Genomic DNA, 15,454 nt, shown 5'->3' with positions numbered 1-15,454 from the left:
TGCTGAACCAGCATTTTTATATGTACGTACCTCTGCCAATCTTCAGTGAAAGGATAACATTCAGTCTTGATACAGACACAGTGGTGGAAATAAAGGGCATGATTATGCTCCCATTGCAGCAGCAATGATATCCTGTCAGGGTGTTCCTGTTCTCAGCTTTCCCTGGTCACTCTCTCTTCCTTAGGGGTCTGCTATATGTGCAGGGAAAGGCACAATGAGCTCTAATGTGCAATCCACACAGTCATACCTCCTGCCATTATGCTACACGTGCATGGCAGAAGGTATGATAGTGGGATCATGCATTAGATCCCATTATGCCTTATCACCAAAGATCCAGGTTTTCTGTTTGCCATGGGAAAGAGGAGTAAAACCCAGATTTTCTCCTTTAAAGGAGGAATGCCCAGGAAATGGTGAGTTTCCCCAAGCAGGCTGGCAGAGTTCCAGCCTGCAAGTGGCTGGGGGGAGAGGGAGGAGGGCAATTGGGCAGGGGGCACCATGTGAATGTGTGTGCTCACATATGCACATAGCTACCAAGCAGCCTGGAGAGTAGCTCCCGCAGGTAAGTCTAACGGGAGGGAAGGGTTTGAGGCCCCGTCATACCTCCTGCCATTATGCTACACGTGCATGGCAGAAGGTATGATAGTGGGATCATGCATTAGATCCCATTATGCCTTATCACCAAAGATCCAGGTTTTCTGTTTGCCATGGGAAAGAGGAGTAAAACCCAGATTTTCTCCTTTAAAGGAGGAATGCCCAGGAAATGGTGAGTTTCCCCAAGCAGGCTGGCAGAGTTCCAGCCTGCAAGTGGCTGGGGGGAGAGGGAGGAGGGCAATTGGGCAGGGGGCACCATGTGAATGTGTGTGCTCACATATGCACATAGCTACCAAGCAGCCTGGAGAGTAGCTCCCGCAGGTAAGTCGAACGGGAGGGAAGGGTTTGAGGCCCCCATAGTGAGGGAGGGAGTTGGGCAGGACTGGAGCTGGAGCTGCTGCTACTCAGCCAGGGCCATATGTGGCCTCAAGGCCCAGGTGGGGAGTGGGATGGGGCCACAGGCAGTTCATCGACGGGGGCGGGGACTGGCTCCTCACCACTGTTTGCACTTCCGGGGAGGTATGGGGGGCATGTACCCCTCATTTGTGCACTGGGCAGAGGCGGACTTCCCACTGTGAGTTTGGGGCTCCCAGCCCTGCTGCCCACCCCCCAGGGCCTCCGCAGCCCAATGGGTGGGACCTGTCCCAACAAGGTAGACCAGGGCCAGGTAGAGAGGTTTGTGCCACTTCTGGGAGCTCCATGCTGCCATAGCAAGGTGCCCCTTGCACACCTGGCAGCATCGGGGTGGCAGTATGGGTTTGTGCCCTCTGCTGCTGCCAGGTGGGCAGGGGGCGCCTTGCCATGGCAGCATGGAGCTCCCAGTGGGAGCACAAACCTCCCTACCTGGCCCCATTCTGCCCTGCTGTGCTGGGTCCCTCCCGCTGGGCCACGGAGGCCTTTGGGGGTGGGCAGCAGGGCGGGGAGCCCAAGCCCATAGCGAGCAGTTCACAACAGGCAGCCTGCAAGTACCCTGCCCCCCATGGGCTGTGTTCTCCATAAAGGGGGGAGCTGGGCTCTGCTCCGCCATAGCAGCTGCTGCTGACTCCCACAGGTGGCAGACAGGGCTCGGGCACTTCTGCGGGGCTCAGGGGGCTGCAGACTTGGGTCCCTGGCAGCTGGGGGTCCGCTTCAGCAAGGCTGGAGGGTGGGGGGCTTTGGGTGGGGAGTGAGGAGTAATGGCATGGGCAGGGCAGTGGTATGTCAGGTCTGCTCAGCACCACAAAGCAGTGGCAAGGGACAGTCACAGCTGTACCTGCATCCTGATGAGTGAAGGGGGCAGGGGGAGCTCTGTGGTTTTTTTGGTTTTTGTTTTTTTTTCCATGATAAGAAAACCTAAAATCAAATGTCAGGATTTATAGGTATTCAGAATTTATTTTCTTATAGTGATTGTGAGGCACTGGTAGGCTTCCAAATTGCTTTAAAATTGTAAATAGTTCATAGTTTGTCGGGACTATGATAAATATATCAATAAAACATTGTATTCAACTGATACCTCCCTGGCGTTTCATTTTAATCATGAATTGGGCAGGGGAGGGATTTATCAGAGCATTTGCAGGGTGTTTTAAATCGGCGAATGTGCGATTTTTTTTTTTTTTTTTAAATGGAGAAGACCAGGATCCGTGCTAATCACTGGTACAGGAGGAGCCCAGTCCTGGTTTCCCTCAGTACCAGCAAGAAGCAATCTCCCACAGTTGGGAGCACCCTCAGCTGAGAGGCTCACAGGTGTGGGGGGCACCCCATCCACCTCCGTGGCTGGGAGAGGCAGCTGTCTCAATCTTACAGCTTCGAGGGTGTATGAAACCCCAGTGTAGGGAGATTGCAGCAGCTACAATCTTCCAGCCTCATTGGTTTCACACACTCCTGAGCCCGGGAGATTACAGCCATGCCCCACAACTGCCAGGACCCAGCTGGCTCCTGGCCTCTGTGGGTTGCTGCTAGGATTCACAGTTCCTGGGGAAAGTCTGCTTGGTTGTGGGACTCCCAGCCCTGGTTAGGCATAGTGCACAAGATGAACATGGTGTTCGTGGACAGGGCTCCCAGTCTCAAGGGAGACCCTGCTACACGTGGAAATGAAAGCTCGATAGCAAGCAGCTATAAAGTTAGTACACATTTTTGAGGTCTAACTTTACAGCTGAGGTGTGATAGGTACTTTGCACACATGGCTGGTCTCAAAGAGGATGAGGGAGATGAAGGCGCATGGTTGACAGCCCTGAGATCTCAAGTGTAAGGCCCCAGCAGAAGCACTCACAGCATGGCCTTTTCTGATTCTAAGAATCTGCAAATTCTGCTAAATACTTTGTCACAAGGACATGAAAAAGTGAAAGAAAGGCTGGTCTCAAGGTGATTGCGCAATTAGCCACTTAATTGTGGGCTACCTATAATGTGTAGAGGGGACCTCAGAAGCAGATGGGTTGTTTTTGTGGGGGGAGGGGTGGGGTTGTTTTGTTTTGTTTTTTTTAATTCTGCTTTAAACTCATTCTCACTTACTTTTATTTAGTGGATTCTGCTTATTATACTTCTGTTAATAACAATAATAAAAAATGGGTTGTTAATTATTAAATTAATCGTCACTATGATTGTAGCTTTGGGATACATAATATATGTTTGCATGTAATATTTTTTGTTAAGCTTGCATGTTTTTATCCCCCCCACAAAAAAAACAACTTTCCTTTCGTTGTATTGTTTGCACATGTCCTATAGAAAACACTGTTCGAACAGTGGCAGAGATTTCAAAAGCTAAATGTAATCAGACTTTAAAGGAGTACTACAATAGCTCACCCATAGAGGGAAGCAGAATACTGTCTTTACAACAGGCTCTTAACGACAGACTACTTTTTGAGATTATCTATGCTCCAGTTGAAGCCAACAAAAAACATCTGTTGTCTTATTTATAGCTCCTATTTCTAAGAAGTATATTCTATAGCAGACAAGAAAAGTGCTTGACAGCTCATAATTCATAAAGTTACTGAGGTCTAATCTGATAGAACATTATGTACAAAAGTCTTTCCCACCACAGACACTATCATTTCTCTTTCAACAGTTGATAGAAATAAGACTTTATGAAATGTTGAATTAATAGGTGTGAAATATAATTAGAAGCAGTTGTTAAAGGTATTAAATCTTAATGAAGAAAAATAGTATTCCACAATCGCTGTCACCTCTTGGCTTTAAACCAAAGCTTAGTATCTAAGAGACTCACTTTGCCCGCCTATTTACAGGCAACCATTTTCCAAACCATGACACCATATTTTTTAACTTTCTTTTATTGTTTTTAAGGATATTTTTTTTCTAGGATTCAAGCAGCAACAGCATCATATTTAGTCAGATGGTTTGCCAGAAATCAGTACATTATGTCTGACTTGCCCTACCAGATCAGGACATTTGGTTTGTCTAGTTCTGCATTCTGTTCAAGATTCTAATAGTGAATAAGGTCTAATTCCAAAGAAGGACATAGGTTGCTAAAACAGACTTCAGGCAGATTCTAGGCACCCAAGTTCAAAATCACCATCAAAAGTAGCCTTGCTCACTAATTGCCAATTTTTGGAGCTGCTGGAACTCACTAGATGCTTCCCTTTTAGACCTGAAAGTTCCCTGGGTCAGCTGCTCTGGTCCAACCAGGTAGGTATCTCGCTCCCTAGATCTACACTCCAGTGGTGCTTATATGGTCTCTGTGGGCGTTTGTGCATGACACGGGGGTGTTAATTCTCCCTAAATTCAAGCAGTGTTTTCTTTAAAAAAAAAAAAATGCCACTTCAGTGAGCTCAGGCAGGCTGGGGTGGGGGGGAGAAATTATCAGGCTTGTTGCTTTATTTTTTTTTTTCCTTCTATGGAGCCTGCCTTCCTGGGCCACTGCCAGGCTGCCTGCATAGCCCCTGAGCTGCATGGAGCCCTGTTTCCCTCCGTGGCTGTAAGGGTAGGAAACTAAAACTCCTCAGAGATGTTTTACTTTGCAGCATCCCAAAGTCATTTAGGGCACATTATGCTGCCGAATGTGCTACTACAGCAGCTGGAATTAACATGCAATACATCACCCAATGTGCAAACAGCAATGCCATTAAAGCAGTGCAAAAGGCAGTTAACCTACTTTAAAGTGTCGTCGACAAATCCCCTGTGCCTGCTGAGAGACCCAATCTATTAGGTGAGCTCTGAGCATACCTAACACACACCTAACCAGCATTGAGGTCAGCACAAAGTGCAGCAATTGCAGCTGCTTTCATTCAAAAACACAGCTAGAGGAACTATCCACCTGTAATCACCTAGTGGTTAGAGAACCTGTGGGTGCGTCTACGCGAGATACTTTATGCACAGTAGACTAATCTACTGCACAGTAAAGCATCACTATGTAACCATGTGCAGCAGCTGCTGCACATTAATATAGGCTAATGCACGGTTTTACAAGTAGTAGATTTACAATGAAAAAGCTAATGCGCAGTAGCGCAGTTACGTAACTGACCAGGAGCAAATTCCTCCTGGTCGGTCTAGGGGGCAGGAGAACAATTCCTTCCCCCAGGCAGCTGCCTGCTTCCCAGCTGCAGCTCTGGTTGGCAGCTGGGGCTGGGACATTGTCCGAGATCAGAGCCAGGCCCTAGCAGCAAGCAGCTGCGGGGTAGGGGACAATGTCCCAGCCACAGCTTCAGGATCAGAGCCAGCTCCAGCCCTGGCAGCTACCTGCTGCTAGGGCAGGGGACAATTTAGTAAGCTTTCTGCGCATTAAGTGCACATTCGGACGAGCCCTGTGCAGGATATGAGATCTGGATTCTGGGTCTTATTTCACCTTTTAGTTTTCAAGCCCGTATTTCCCATTTCGTACAAGTGCCCTAAGCAGTAGTCTGTTTTCTAGGATGGCTAGGGACATTCTTTACCCCCTACGGTTTAAATTGAGCCACTGGGTGAAAAGACGTCAAGAATTACAGGGCTGAAAGGAAAGCAAGCAAGAGAGGGCTTGGCTGTATTTACCTTTTAGAAAACTCAGTTGGGCAGGGCTTGACTTGGGTTTCTGGGCCTTGCTTCTTGGGTTATTAATACAGTTTACCTTCAACAGTTATTGGATAAGAAATTAAGATAATCCTGAAAGTAGGAACCAGAACCTAGATATTCTCTTCCCCAGGTAACAGCAACACAAATTATTAGAGGCCTGGGAAACATGGCTTACAAGGAAAAGCTGAAATAAATTGGATTATTTACTTTGGAGAAGAGAGGACTGAGGGGGGATTTGATCACAGTCTTCAGATACAGGAAGGGGAGTTTTTAAGAGGATGATGATGATAAACTATTTCCTGTGGCCTCTAGAGGTATGACAAGAAGCAATAATCTTAAATTGCAGTAAGGGAAATTTTGGTTGGATATTAAGAAGAACTTCTCACTATGAAGGTGGTTAAGCACTGGAACAGGTTACCCAGAGATTAGGAATTGACATCCTTGGAAGAGATTTGAAAAAGCATCTTCTAAAATTTCTAAGAGCAGGCTAGATAGACACTTGCTTGGAATGGTTTAGTCAGGGATGATCCTGCCTTGAGCAGGGGCCATTGGACTAGAGGACCTGCTGACAGTATTCTGCAGTATTTCCTTTCCAACCCAACTGTTCTATGAATCTATGCCTGCCCTGACTTTTGGGCATCTTACTTGCTCTCCTTCTGGCCCCATGACTTGTGTTCTTAGTTTCCAAGGCTGCATTATAGTCTGGTGGTTAGGGCATTGTCCTGGGAAGTAAGATGTATGGGTTTGAGAATCATTTGAGGCTGAGCAGATCCTAGAACCCAAGTCTTCCACTTCCTGGGGGAGCTAAGCTACACTAGTTAAGCAATTGTAAAAAATGGTGGGCACCAACACTAGCACTACCTTCTCTAGCATGCTTTTGAGTGAAGTAACGGTAGCTAGACTTGGTGATGGCTATGTGAGTTGAATGCAAAAATGCTATAACAACTGGGCTGCTCAGGGAAGCTAGATGTTGTTCTGCCTCATACCTAGATCACAGCAAAGCTTAAGCAAGGGCTCCATGTTTAAAAAGGAGCACTTCTGTGTATGTGCAAGACCCTATGAACAGACTCCATGGAACCTCACAGTCAAAAGTACAGCATTTTCATGAATTTAAGTGCATGTCATGGAGGTTTTCTAAGCTGATGGTTTGGGTTTTGGGGTTTTTTTTTGCTTAAGTCTCAGTTTAGGTGCCGGATTTGTATGTCTAGATCTGGCCCTAAGTGCCTGGATTCCACTCCAGGGAGCTAGTAATTTAAAAGTTAGGCACTATAGTGTTCAACCTGGAAGCATGTGTGTTCCTTTGGATCTGCCCCTATGGGTACATGCATTGTAAGAAGATACTTTCACACCCTAACTTGGTTTGTAGTATATAATCTTTGTCTGCTCCTCAGTAACTGCCTATGCACATGCTCTTACCCCACGGTAAATGCAAAGTAGTTTACTCTATTTTCATACTTAAGCTTCCTTCCCACTAATTTGTTCATGTGCCCATACCATAACATTATTTTTCATGGAAAACTTTCCCCTAAGCTTTGCTTCCTTTATTACTTCACAGTTGCACCTACCCCTGTTTCCCTTCACCCAAATATCCTTAGACAGCCGTGCACAGGGGCAGATCTGGGGGTGGGGGGGCAGAGGTACAGTTGCAACCTCCTCCCCTCCCCACCTTTAATTTGTGCTCCACCCAAACTTTAAAACCAACTTCCTGGAAGGGGCAGTGACATCTCTACTCGGGTAGGAGTGAAGGAGTCAATTGACTTTATGGCTCCTTATCTGCCTAATTCCTATTAATCTGTCTTCACTACAGAGATGTTAACCACCCTCTATCCTTTTTAATGACCTTGATATTGCATAATTCAGATTATCCCTTCTGCAGTTTTGTTCTAATAGCCATTTCTGGTAATGTCTCTTGTGTTTTACAGCCCTTCAGATGTTTTTAGCTCTACCTAAAACCCTTATCTCTGGTAATACTAACTCAGGTGGAAACATGACTGACAAGTTAGTACTGGAGGCACTGTCAAAATGCTCAAGGCTAGATTTTATTTTATGAGTCTGAATAAGAAATTTTCATTTAACTATGATGACTACAGGACAAATGATTCAATACCCATTGACTATTTTTGACTAGCCTGTTGTTTTTTAAAACTGTTTTATATACTCTAGCAAATTAAGGCACATGCCAATAGTTATATTTGTTTTTTGCTTTGATGTTAAACTGAATAATATAGTGCTAGCCCCCTACCATATTAGTAACACTTCTAGTTTCAGTTTAACTGGAGAAAAATATGTCTTGTGTTATATGTGATGATGTTCCACACCATCTGCACCTTGCTTTTCAAAATCCTAGATCTGCCCTCGGCTATGCAATATCTTTCATGCAGCTACAGGAGAGATTATCTTCTGCATTAGTTTCTTCCATTTATCTGAAGCCTGATATTAAGCAGATCTTTACTCATTTAGTTTTGTTGGTATTGCTAAAACTATTTCTAGGAAAATATTTGAGTTGGCACACTTACAGCAGTAATTTACATAGGGACTGTATGTTTGCAATAAATTTGAATAGCCAATGGTGAATGAAGTAACAGACAGTTTTTACTGTCTTTCCTAGAGTATGTTGATTAGAGTGAATAATTTGGTCATATTGTACGTGTGTTTACATGCTTGGAAAAAAACCAGATAGCGACATTGTGTTAAATATCACATGCATTATAAAGCTATGTGCACGGTTTTCTGTCAATATTTATACAAAAATATTTTTACACTTTCCTTTATAAACTCCTACCTTATTCACAGGATTCTACAGAAGTTCACTAAGCTTTTTGAGCAGTATTATAAATTGATTACAGTTCAGAAGCTCAAGTGAATAAGGGTTTCCCCTCTTTGTTTCCATGATCCCTCTTAACAAGCAAACTTTTTTGGTCCTTGAAAGAATTCTTACCATTGTTCTGTGCATTTCTGTGCATGGGTTTTTTCAGAAGGTTAAAATCCGAGTTATGCACTAATAGGATGTTGTTTATCCGTGACCAGTAATGGGTCATTGAGATGCCATAGGAAAGGCATTGTTGGTTCATTCGGTGCTTTCTCCATTCCATTTGAAGGAAGAGGAGGGCTGACATTCTGCTATAGCAATTGTCTTGCTAATACACATATGTATCACTTACTGTGGCTAAAATCTTCTGCAGTAATGTCTATATGGAATGTCTAAATGGAGTTGATAATTCTGTCTTCAAGGTCATCATCATCATAACTTAATAACTTATTTGTGCCAGTGGCTGACTAAAATGAAAAATTTGGTTTGCAGCCTATTACTGAAGGCATTTCTGGTGTGAATTATGCCACCGCTTCATCTTTCTCAAGCTTCCCAGCTGCACCTTTCTCAGGCAAGGAGAGAAGCAGACATTCTTCTACTACTTTTTCTTTTCAGTAGTGCTTATAGCTTTGAGCTCATTTGCGACATCTCCCTGTTCAAACAAAAAACTTCATTAATCCAAAGTCTTTTGGCTTTGATGGCCAATTTGCTTCTTTCTCTACTTTAGAGACATTTTTCTTTCCTCATTTCCCCTGACCTCCCTCACTCTCAGAACTTTTGTGGTGGCCTGTGGCAGTACAGACTGCCCAGATGACAACATTTGATAAAAAATAAAAAGACAAATATAATGTACCAACCTTATTAAGCCATGTGACACTGATGCTTGAGTCCTCTCCATCACATTATTTCCAGGATCAGTGTTTCCTTTTAAAACATTTGACTAAAATGTTCGTTAACTCCATCGTAATAATCTCTAGAATGTTAAATGCATGTTTCCAGTGGTTCTGGATGGCACTTGCACTCTTGTAGACATAAATATAGTTAGCCCAATCTCCTGGATAATGAGAGTCTTAAGGAATTAGCCTGCTTTTCCCCCACAACTTTTCCAAACAGTTTACTGGCAGCTATAGTACTTGATTAATTTATGATGGACTTCACCCATTCTTCCCCCTTGTCTCTCTCCCCTTGCTCCCCACTTTCTTTCTTTTTATCCATAATCCAGGTAAAACTTTTCTTTACAAGAGATTGGCGACTATAGATACCTCATTTGCTTGATTTTTGCCATTAAGATCTTTAAAATTATTAATGCCAAGGCAAGGTTGTAGTTCTCAATTCTCAGAGTTAACTGGAGTAGCTATTTGTATTCCCAGATTCTTCTTTTGCTAATGCCGTCCTGGTCTGGAATTTGAACCTAAGAGTCAGATCTCCATGTAATCTTCCTTTTGAAACCTTGCTTTCTGCTTTCTTAAGGATATTAACACTTAAGGGGGGTTCTTTCATTTCTAAAGGGTGGGAAAATTGTTTTTTGTTGCCTGTGCCATCTGGCAATTTACAAAAATTGGAGATTTTTTTTGGTATTGTTATTTAAAAATATTTCACTGCAAACTTTCTACAAGGGACTGTCCTTTTGTATTTTTTCCTCCTAAAAATAAAAAGAAATAGCTACATTGAGCTATGAAGTGATATTTTAGTAAAACGTGTGAATTTTGTGATAATAACATGTATTGCTCTTCTGCCAAAATTCAATATGGTACATATTTAAAAAAAAAAACAGATAATGTTCAGGCTCACTGGGCAATGGCAACTAATAGTCTGAATGAAAGACTTCATCAAGTGATTACAGAGCTCACCCACCAAGCATTGTAGATTCTACGTTAGCATGAAGGTATGCAGTGGTACAGTGCTATACTATGGCTCCAGAAGCAAATCCAAGCCCTTTCTTTAGATTTGTGATAGGATTGTCGTCCAGTTAACCCATCTGTAAATACATGCTTGTAGATGTAAATGGCACTTCCTTGTTTGCCATTAGTTATGGCAGCTAGCACACCTTTTCTCAGTGATTCTCAGCCAGGGTGCCATGAGATCTTTTTAAGGATGACATCTGTTCCTGCTCACTATTGTCACTAATAGAGATTGAAATACCTACATGTGATTTGCAGTAGATAAACTTAGAGATTTCAAATAGGAATTCATAGCGTTTAAAACATTCTTGAATCTGTTGCGATCTTTCCGAGTTCTTTGCAACAGATGAATTGCTCTTTTATTTTTTCCATAGTTAAACGTATGTGATAGTGAAGAGCTGGCATTTTCCAAGTGGTACTTTGAGTCTACAAGGTTGAGAACCACTGCCTTGGCCATACTAGCCTGATGGGCCTCCTAGGCTCAGGTGGACTGTGACTATAGCATGGAGAGTGCCAAATACATCAAAGGACCACCCTCTTCTTGAGTCTTGTGCTTTCTGTATCTTGGGCACTGTTATTTTTTGTACAAATATGTGGACTGTCTTACCTTACATCAGAGTAATTACTTTTGATAAACTGTCTTGCAAGCTACCTTAATGCCTTTGGTAGGCAGACCATATATCAGATGTGCAGAGATAGCTTTGTTTCTAATTTGCATGTTTATTTTAAATTTTACATAACCTGCTTCACAGCCATCTAAATTCAGTTATTATGGATTCTGATTTCAATTTAGAAACTACTTCAGGGAAGATGGATGGTAAAGAGAAACTATTTTTACATTCCTTTTTTTCTTCCCCTACCAAGTATGTAACCATTTCTTTTCTAAAACAACACTGGAAGCAACTAGGAAAGGCTATATTTCCCATAAATTTTCAACTAATAGTATGGACTTCATTTTAATGCCCATACAACATCACAGGTTATACTGTAACTATCAATATTCTTTGAGGTCATTGATGTATAGGTACTGGCTGTTAAAGGCCTAATTTTCTTATTGCCCTAGTGTTCATTATTTCCTAGTATTTTGTTGACTCATCTTGTTGGAAGTATTGTCTCAGTTTGCTTATTAGTTGTATTTAATGTTAGCATCCATCATCTGATGAACTTTTATGTTTGAGCGTGAAGTATGATTTTCAAGAAGAATGGGTACATACAATTCATATGTTGAATGATTCAGTTGCATGCAGGAATTGAATATCTGTGCACATACTTAACCCTTTATAAAAATAAAAGACCTACAATCAAATACTAGACTTATACAACTGTGGTATTATTGTATGCGGTTTTTAGGCATATGCAATTATGCACACTTATTTCTAAACTCTGAAAAAGAATGTGTGGCTAGTCTTGGTTCGGGACCAAATTCAATCATTAGTGTATGGTCTCTAAAATACTTTTAAATCAACCTTTTTTCCATGGCGTGTCTTATTACATTTTAGGTTATAATTTTTTTCTATTCACTTTCATGTTTCTTCCAGCAGTAATGAAAGCTTTGGCTCAGAAAATTGTGGAGCCAATATTCCAGCTTTAAATTTCCACTTGTCCTTGCCAGGTACTAACTCTTAAATATCTCTTTTTACTGAGAACTCCCCTGAAAGGTGCAGCTGTGTGCTGGTTTCATCTTGCACTTTGTAACTATGTTGGCAGTGTTTAAACATTAAGGTATGCTCTCCCACACATTGCTGTTGCTTTAGTGCTGTTCAGGCCTGTCTGTATTGGCGAAAGAGAAGAGCTCTCAGATTGGAGGGAATCCTGACTTCTGCCTGATTTGATTGGTTATCATGGTGACAAGGTAAAAATAGAGCTAGTGGAAAATCCAGCATTTACAACGTGTCATGAGAAGCCTTTCTACTATCTGGGATACGTACTGATCCCCAGACATAATGACTGGCAAAGAAAGCACTAGTAGAATATAACAACTCCTGAAAGCCTTGATAATTTGGAGACAGTGGATTAAAAATATAAATCACAGATTTTGTTTCATTCAAAGCAAAATGATTAATTTAAGCGAAAAACTGATTTTGGATTGTAGCAAAGGAATCTACAAAGTTGCTCAGATTATTAAAAGTGGATTTAGTTCTTCAAATCTCTGTGCTGTGCTACAGCAGTCTTCAAAACAACAGATAATTTTAAAATCAGGTACTAAATGCAGGTTGCATGTAGGTTTTTATTTGTTGTGTTTTGACTGAAGTGCTATGCTTAAAAGTGTTCTTCCTTTCTCAGTAGATGTCTGTGTGTGCATACTGTGCTTTGCTCTAAAACATCAAATCGATATTCAGGAGGGTTTTTTAACTATACCTTGTTTTCTGGCTTGAGAAGTCAAAACACCAACTTTTTCCAAAGTTGGTCATATTTGATCAGTGCTTGCCATTTCCTGTCAGCATTTAAAAAATGAAGGGCACCATGAAGAAACCTGGCTTCCTTCTGTGTAAACTTTATAAATTGGCATTTAGTTCTGAGCATGTTGTAAAGTCTTTATTCTGGCAGGCGTATATTTCCTCAGGTCTTTCAACTTAAAAAGACCATAATTTTCTGTCTTGTGCCAAGGGTGGAAAGTTTATAGTATGAAGTATGAATGACGGTATAAGACTCTTGGGAATTTTATAAGGAAAGTAAAAGCAGGGATTAGGAAATCCTAGAATTGGTTAAAAATATGTATTTATTTATAGAATATATATATATATATATTGAAATGTGACATGCCAAAACTTTCTCTTATCACAAAATTTGGTTTTATCAGTTTTGCTCACTAGTCTTTTCTAACAAGGTATTAAAGTATAACCATAGTGTCTCACAATTGCCATATGTATGCATTTTGATAGAAAACTAATCTATTTTATACTTGGTACTGAAATGTGGATTTCAAAGCTTAAACATCTGTGAATCCAGGAATATTTTATAGTGCATGCAGTTAGAGTAGCATTATTGATATTTTCAAAAGCACTTGAACATTTTTCAGTATTTACTTGAACTATTTTCAGTTTCTCTGGTGTAATACAATGTTTTGCAGAAATGAAATTAAAATCTTCTATACCCTCTATAATAATGCAATATAATATTCTTTATTTTCTTTTGGTGAAAAAAATACAGGAAGTTTTACTTAAAAAAAAATAAAGTTTGTTCTAAATGAATATATTTTATATATGTGCACATGTAACCAACTCTAGAAGATTGTTTCCTTTTCATTAACCCTTATTTATCCACTAAATATCTCAAAAAGAGGATTTGTAGAGAGGTCAAATAGTTTGTAAGTTAGTCTTGTGCTTTTAGAAATACTGTGTTGGTGTCTTGAAAGGGCATTATTGGTAGTTTTACATTTGCATTATAAAATTCAAAACTTATATTTTCAGTCATGATTGCCTTAAGTTATGCAAGTAAAATGCCTGGCTTGTAGGTACCCTCATTTACAGAGGTGTTGACCATTTACAGATCCCGGCAATTATGGTAAGAGTTCCAGAAGCTTAAGACCTTTGCAGGGGAAGTGTGTGTGTGTTGTGGGGGGTGGAGGAACAAGGTTAGGATTTTACTAGTTAGCTTTAGGCATCTGAGATTTTTGGTGGAACTTTCAAAATTGGGAGCAGTCCCACTGAAAATCAGCATTAATGTTGGCAGCACTGTTTCCCAAGGCAAGAGGCAGAGGAGAGTGGTCAGTATTGCTTTTATTTTAGACAAGAAATGGACATAAATTGGTTTCAACTTTTTTCTTCTAGCTATTTTATCTTTTCAGGTGATTTTTGAGAAATGATTCTAGAGCAGGGGTTTTCAAACTTTTTAAATAAGTGTACCCCTGGTGGCCCCCTCTTTAATAAGAGTACCCCGGGGGGGTGGCAAGCGGCCAGATGCCAAGCAGAGGGGAACGGTTGGGGGAGGCGAGCAGCAGTGGCCATGCTCTTGCCCCACCTCTGGTCCTGTGAGGTGGCAGTGCTCTGTCCCCACCCACCCCCGCATACTCCCTGGGACCCTAGTTGACAACCTCTGTTCTAGAGCAAACCTTTGCTTCTGTTCTCCAAAGAGTAACGTGACCGAGGATTTTATTTGAATTTTGCTCCCCTTCTTCATGCTTACATATGTTGCTATACATCTCCTTCTTAAAATCTAGATCAAAAGCAAGAGAGCTGAGGTTGAATATAGAAAGAAACTTTGTCCAAAACTTATGGCCCTTCAATTCTGAGATGCTTTTCTGAACAGCAGCTTCCTGTTGTGACATGGCATTCTCCTAGCATACCAGCTAGATTGGTTTTTAGCTTTGGTCTTCCTGGTCTACAACTTTCACCCAGAGAAATAAAATTCCAGCTAGAACAGATTTGAAGGACATTTCTTTTCCTCAGACACCTTAGAGATTTTTTCCAAGTAGGCAGTTGTAATGTACCTATTGTTATAGTATCTAGCACATTCTGTTAAACTGCCATGGAGTAGCTGTCTGGAGTTCTTTCTTTTGCATGAACCAAAGAAGATACAATGGGTTAGAACATAGAGCTGCCCTGTTCATTCTTCAGCACCTTCTGTTTGAATGTCCTTTAACACTGACAAATCCATTCATTCTCTTTCTCTCGCGCACCACCAGTTAAAAAGCATGAAGTAGCCTTCTCTGTAGGCTGGATCTTGGGCCCATGGTGCATCTGACTTATGGAGCTGGGATTTGGCCACAGGAGGATTAATTGCCATGGCTGCCAGAGCTGTGGCAGCTGTCACTCTCCCCACCACCAAATTTCCAGCCTTGTGGGCCAGATGACCTGGCTCCATGGTCCAGATCTGGCCCATGGGACTCCTTGTGGGTCCAGAAATTTGGCAGCAGGATGCATGGTGGCAGTATAAATTGCCATGACTCCAGAAGATGTGGCAATTAGTGCTGCCACCACTTGCCATGGCACCAAATTTCCAGACCTGTAGGGAGCCATACAGGCCACATGACCCAGGTCTGCAGGCCAGATCCAGCCCCTGAGCCACATCTTAGTCACCCCCGGATAAAATGAATTCTCTTTCACTGTCCCAGCATCAGGTGAAATATTAAATCTTGAATACAGTATGTTCTTAGCAGAAGCCTGTCATTTGACATCTTTGTCTAATAGTCTCTTCTGGCCTTATATTGGATGAATATATTTTATGATAAGTAAGT

General features: G+C 41.7%; 1 protein-coding gene across 2 annotated transcripts in view; it reads left to right on the top strand.

The window, feature by feature from the left end:
* PIK3R1 (phosphoinositide-3-kinase regulatory subunit 1) overlaps positions 1-15,454 on the top strand; it is a 78,020-nt gene that overhangs the window by 32,903 nt on the left and 29,663 nt on the right. Inside the window, exon 1 of one of the 2 annotated variants that reach the window (XM_025201392.1) lies at positions 12,221-12,477. The exons of the other annotated variant lie outside the window; for it this stretch is intronic. Coding sequence (XP_025057177.1) covers positions 12,333-12,477 — 145 coding nt within the window. The 5' untranslated portion in view covers positions 12,221-12,332. Of the gene's footprint in view, positions 1-12,220; positions 12,478-15,454 lie in introns of those variants that run through there. 2 annotated transcript variants of the gene reach the window in all.

The sequence above is a fragment of the Alligator sinensis genome, unplaced genomic scaffold, assembly GCF_000455745.1.
Source record: "Alligator sinensis unplaced genomic scaffold, ASM45574v1 scaffold159_2, whole genome shotgun sequence".
NCBI lineage: Eukaryota > Metazoa > Chordata > Crocodylia > Alligatoridae > Alligator > Alligator sinensis.
Note: the sequence above shows the minus strand (reverse complement) of the source record. Positions and strands in the feature narration are given on the sequence as shown.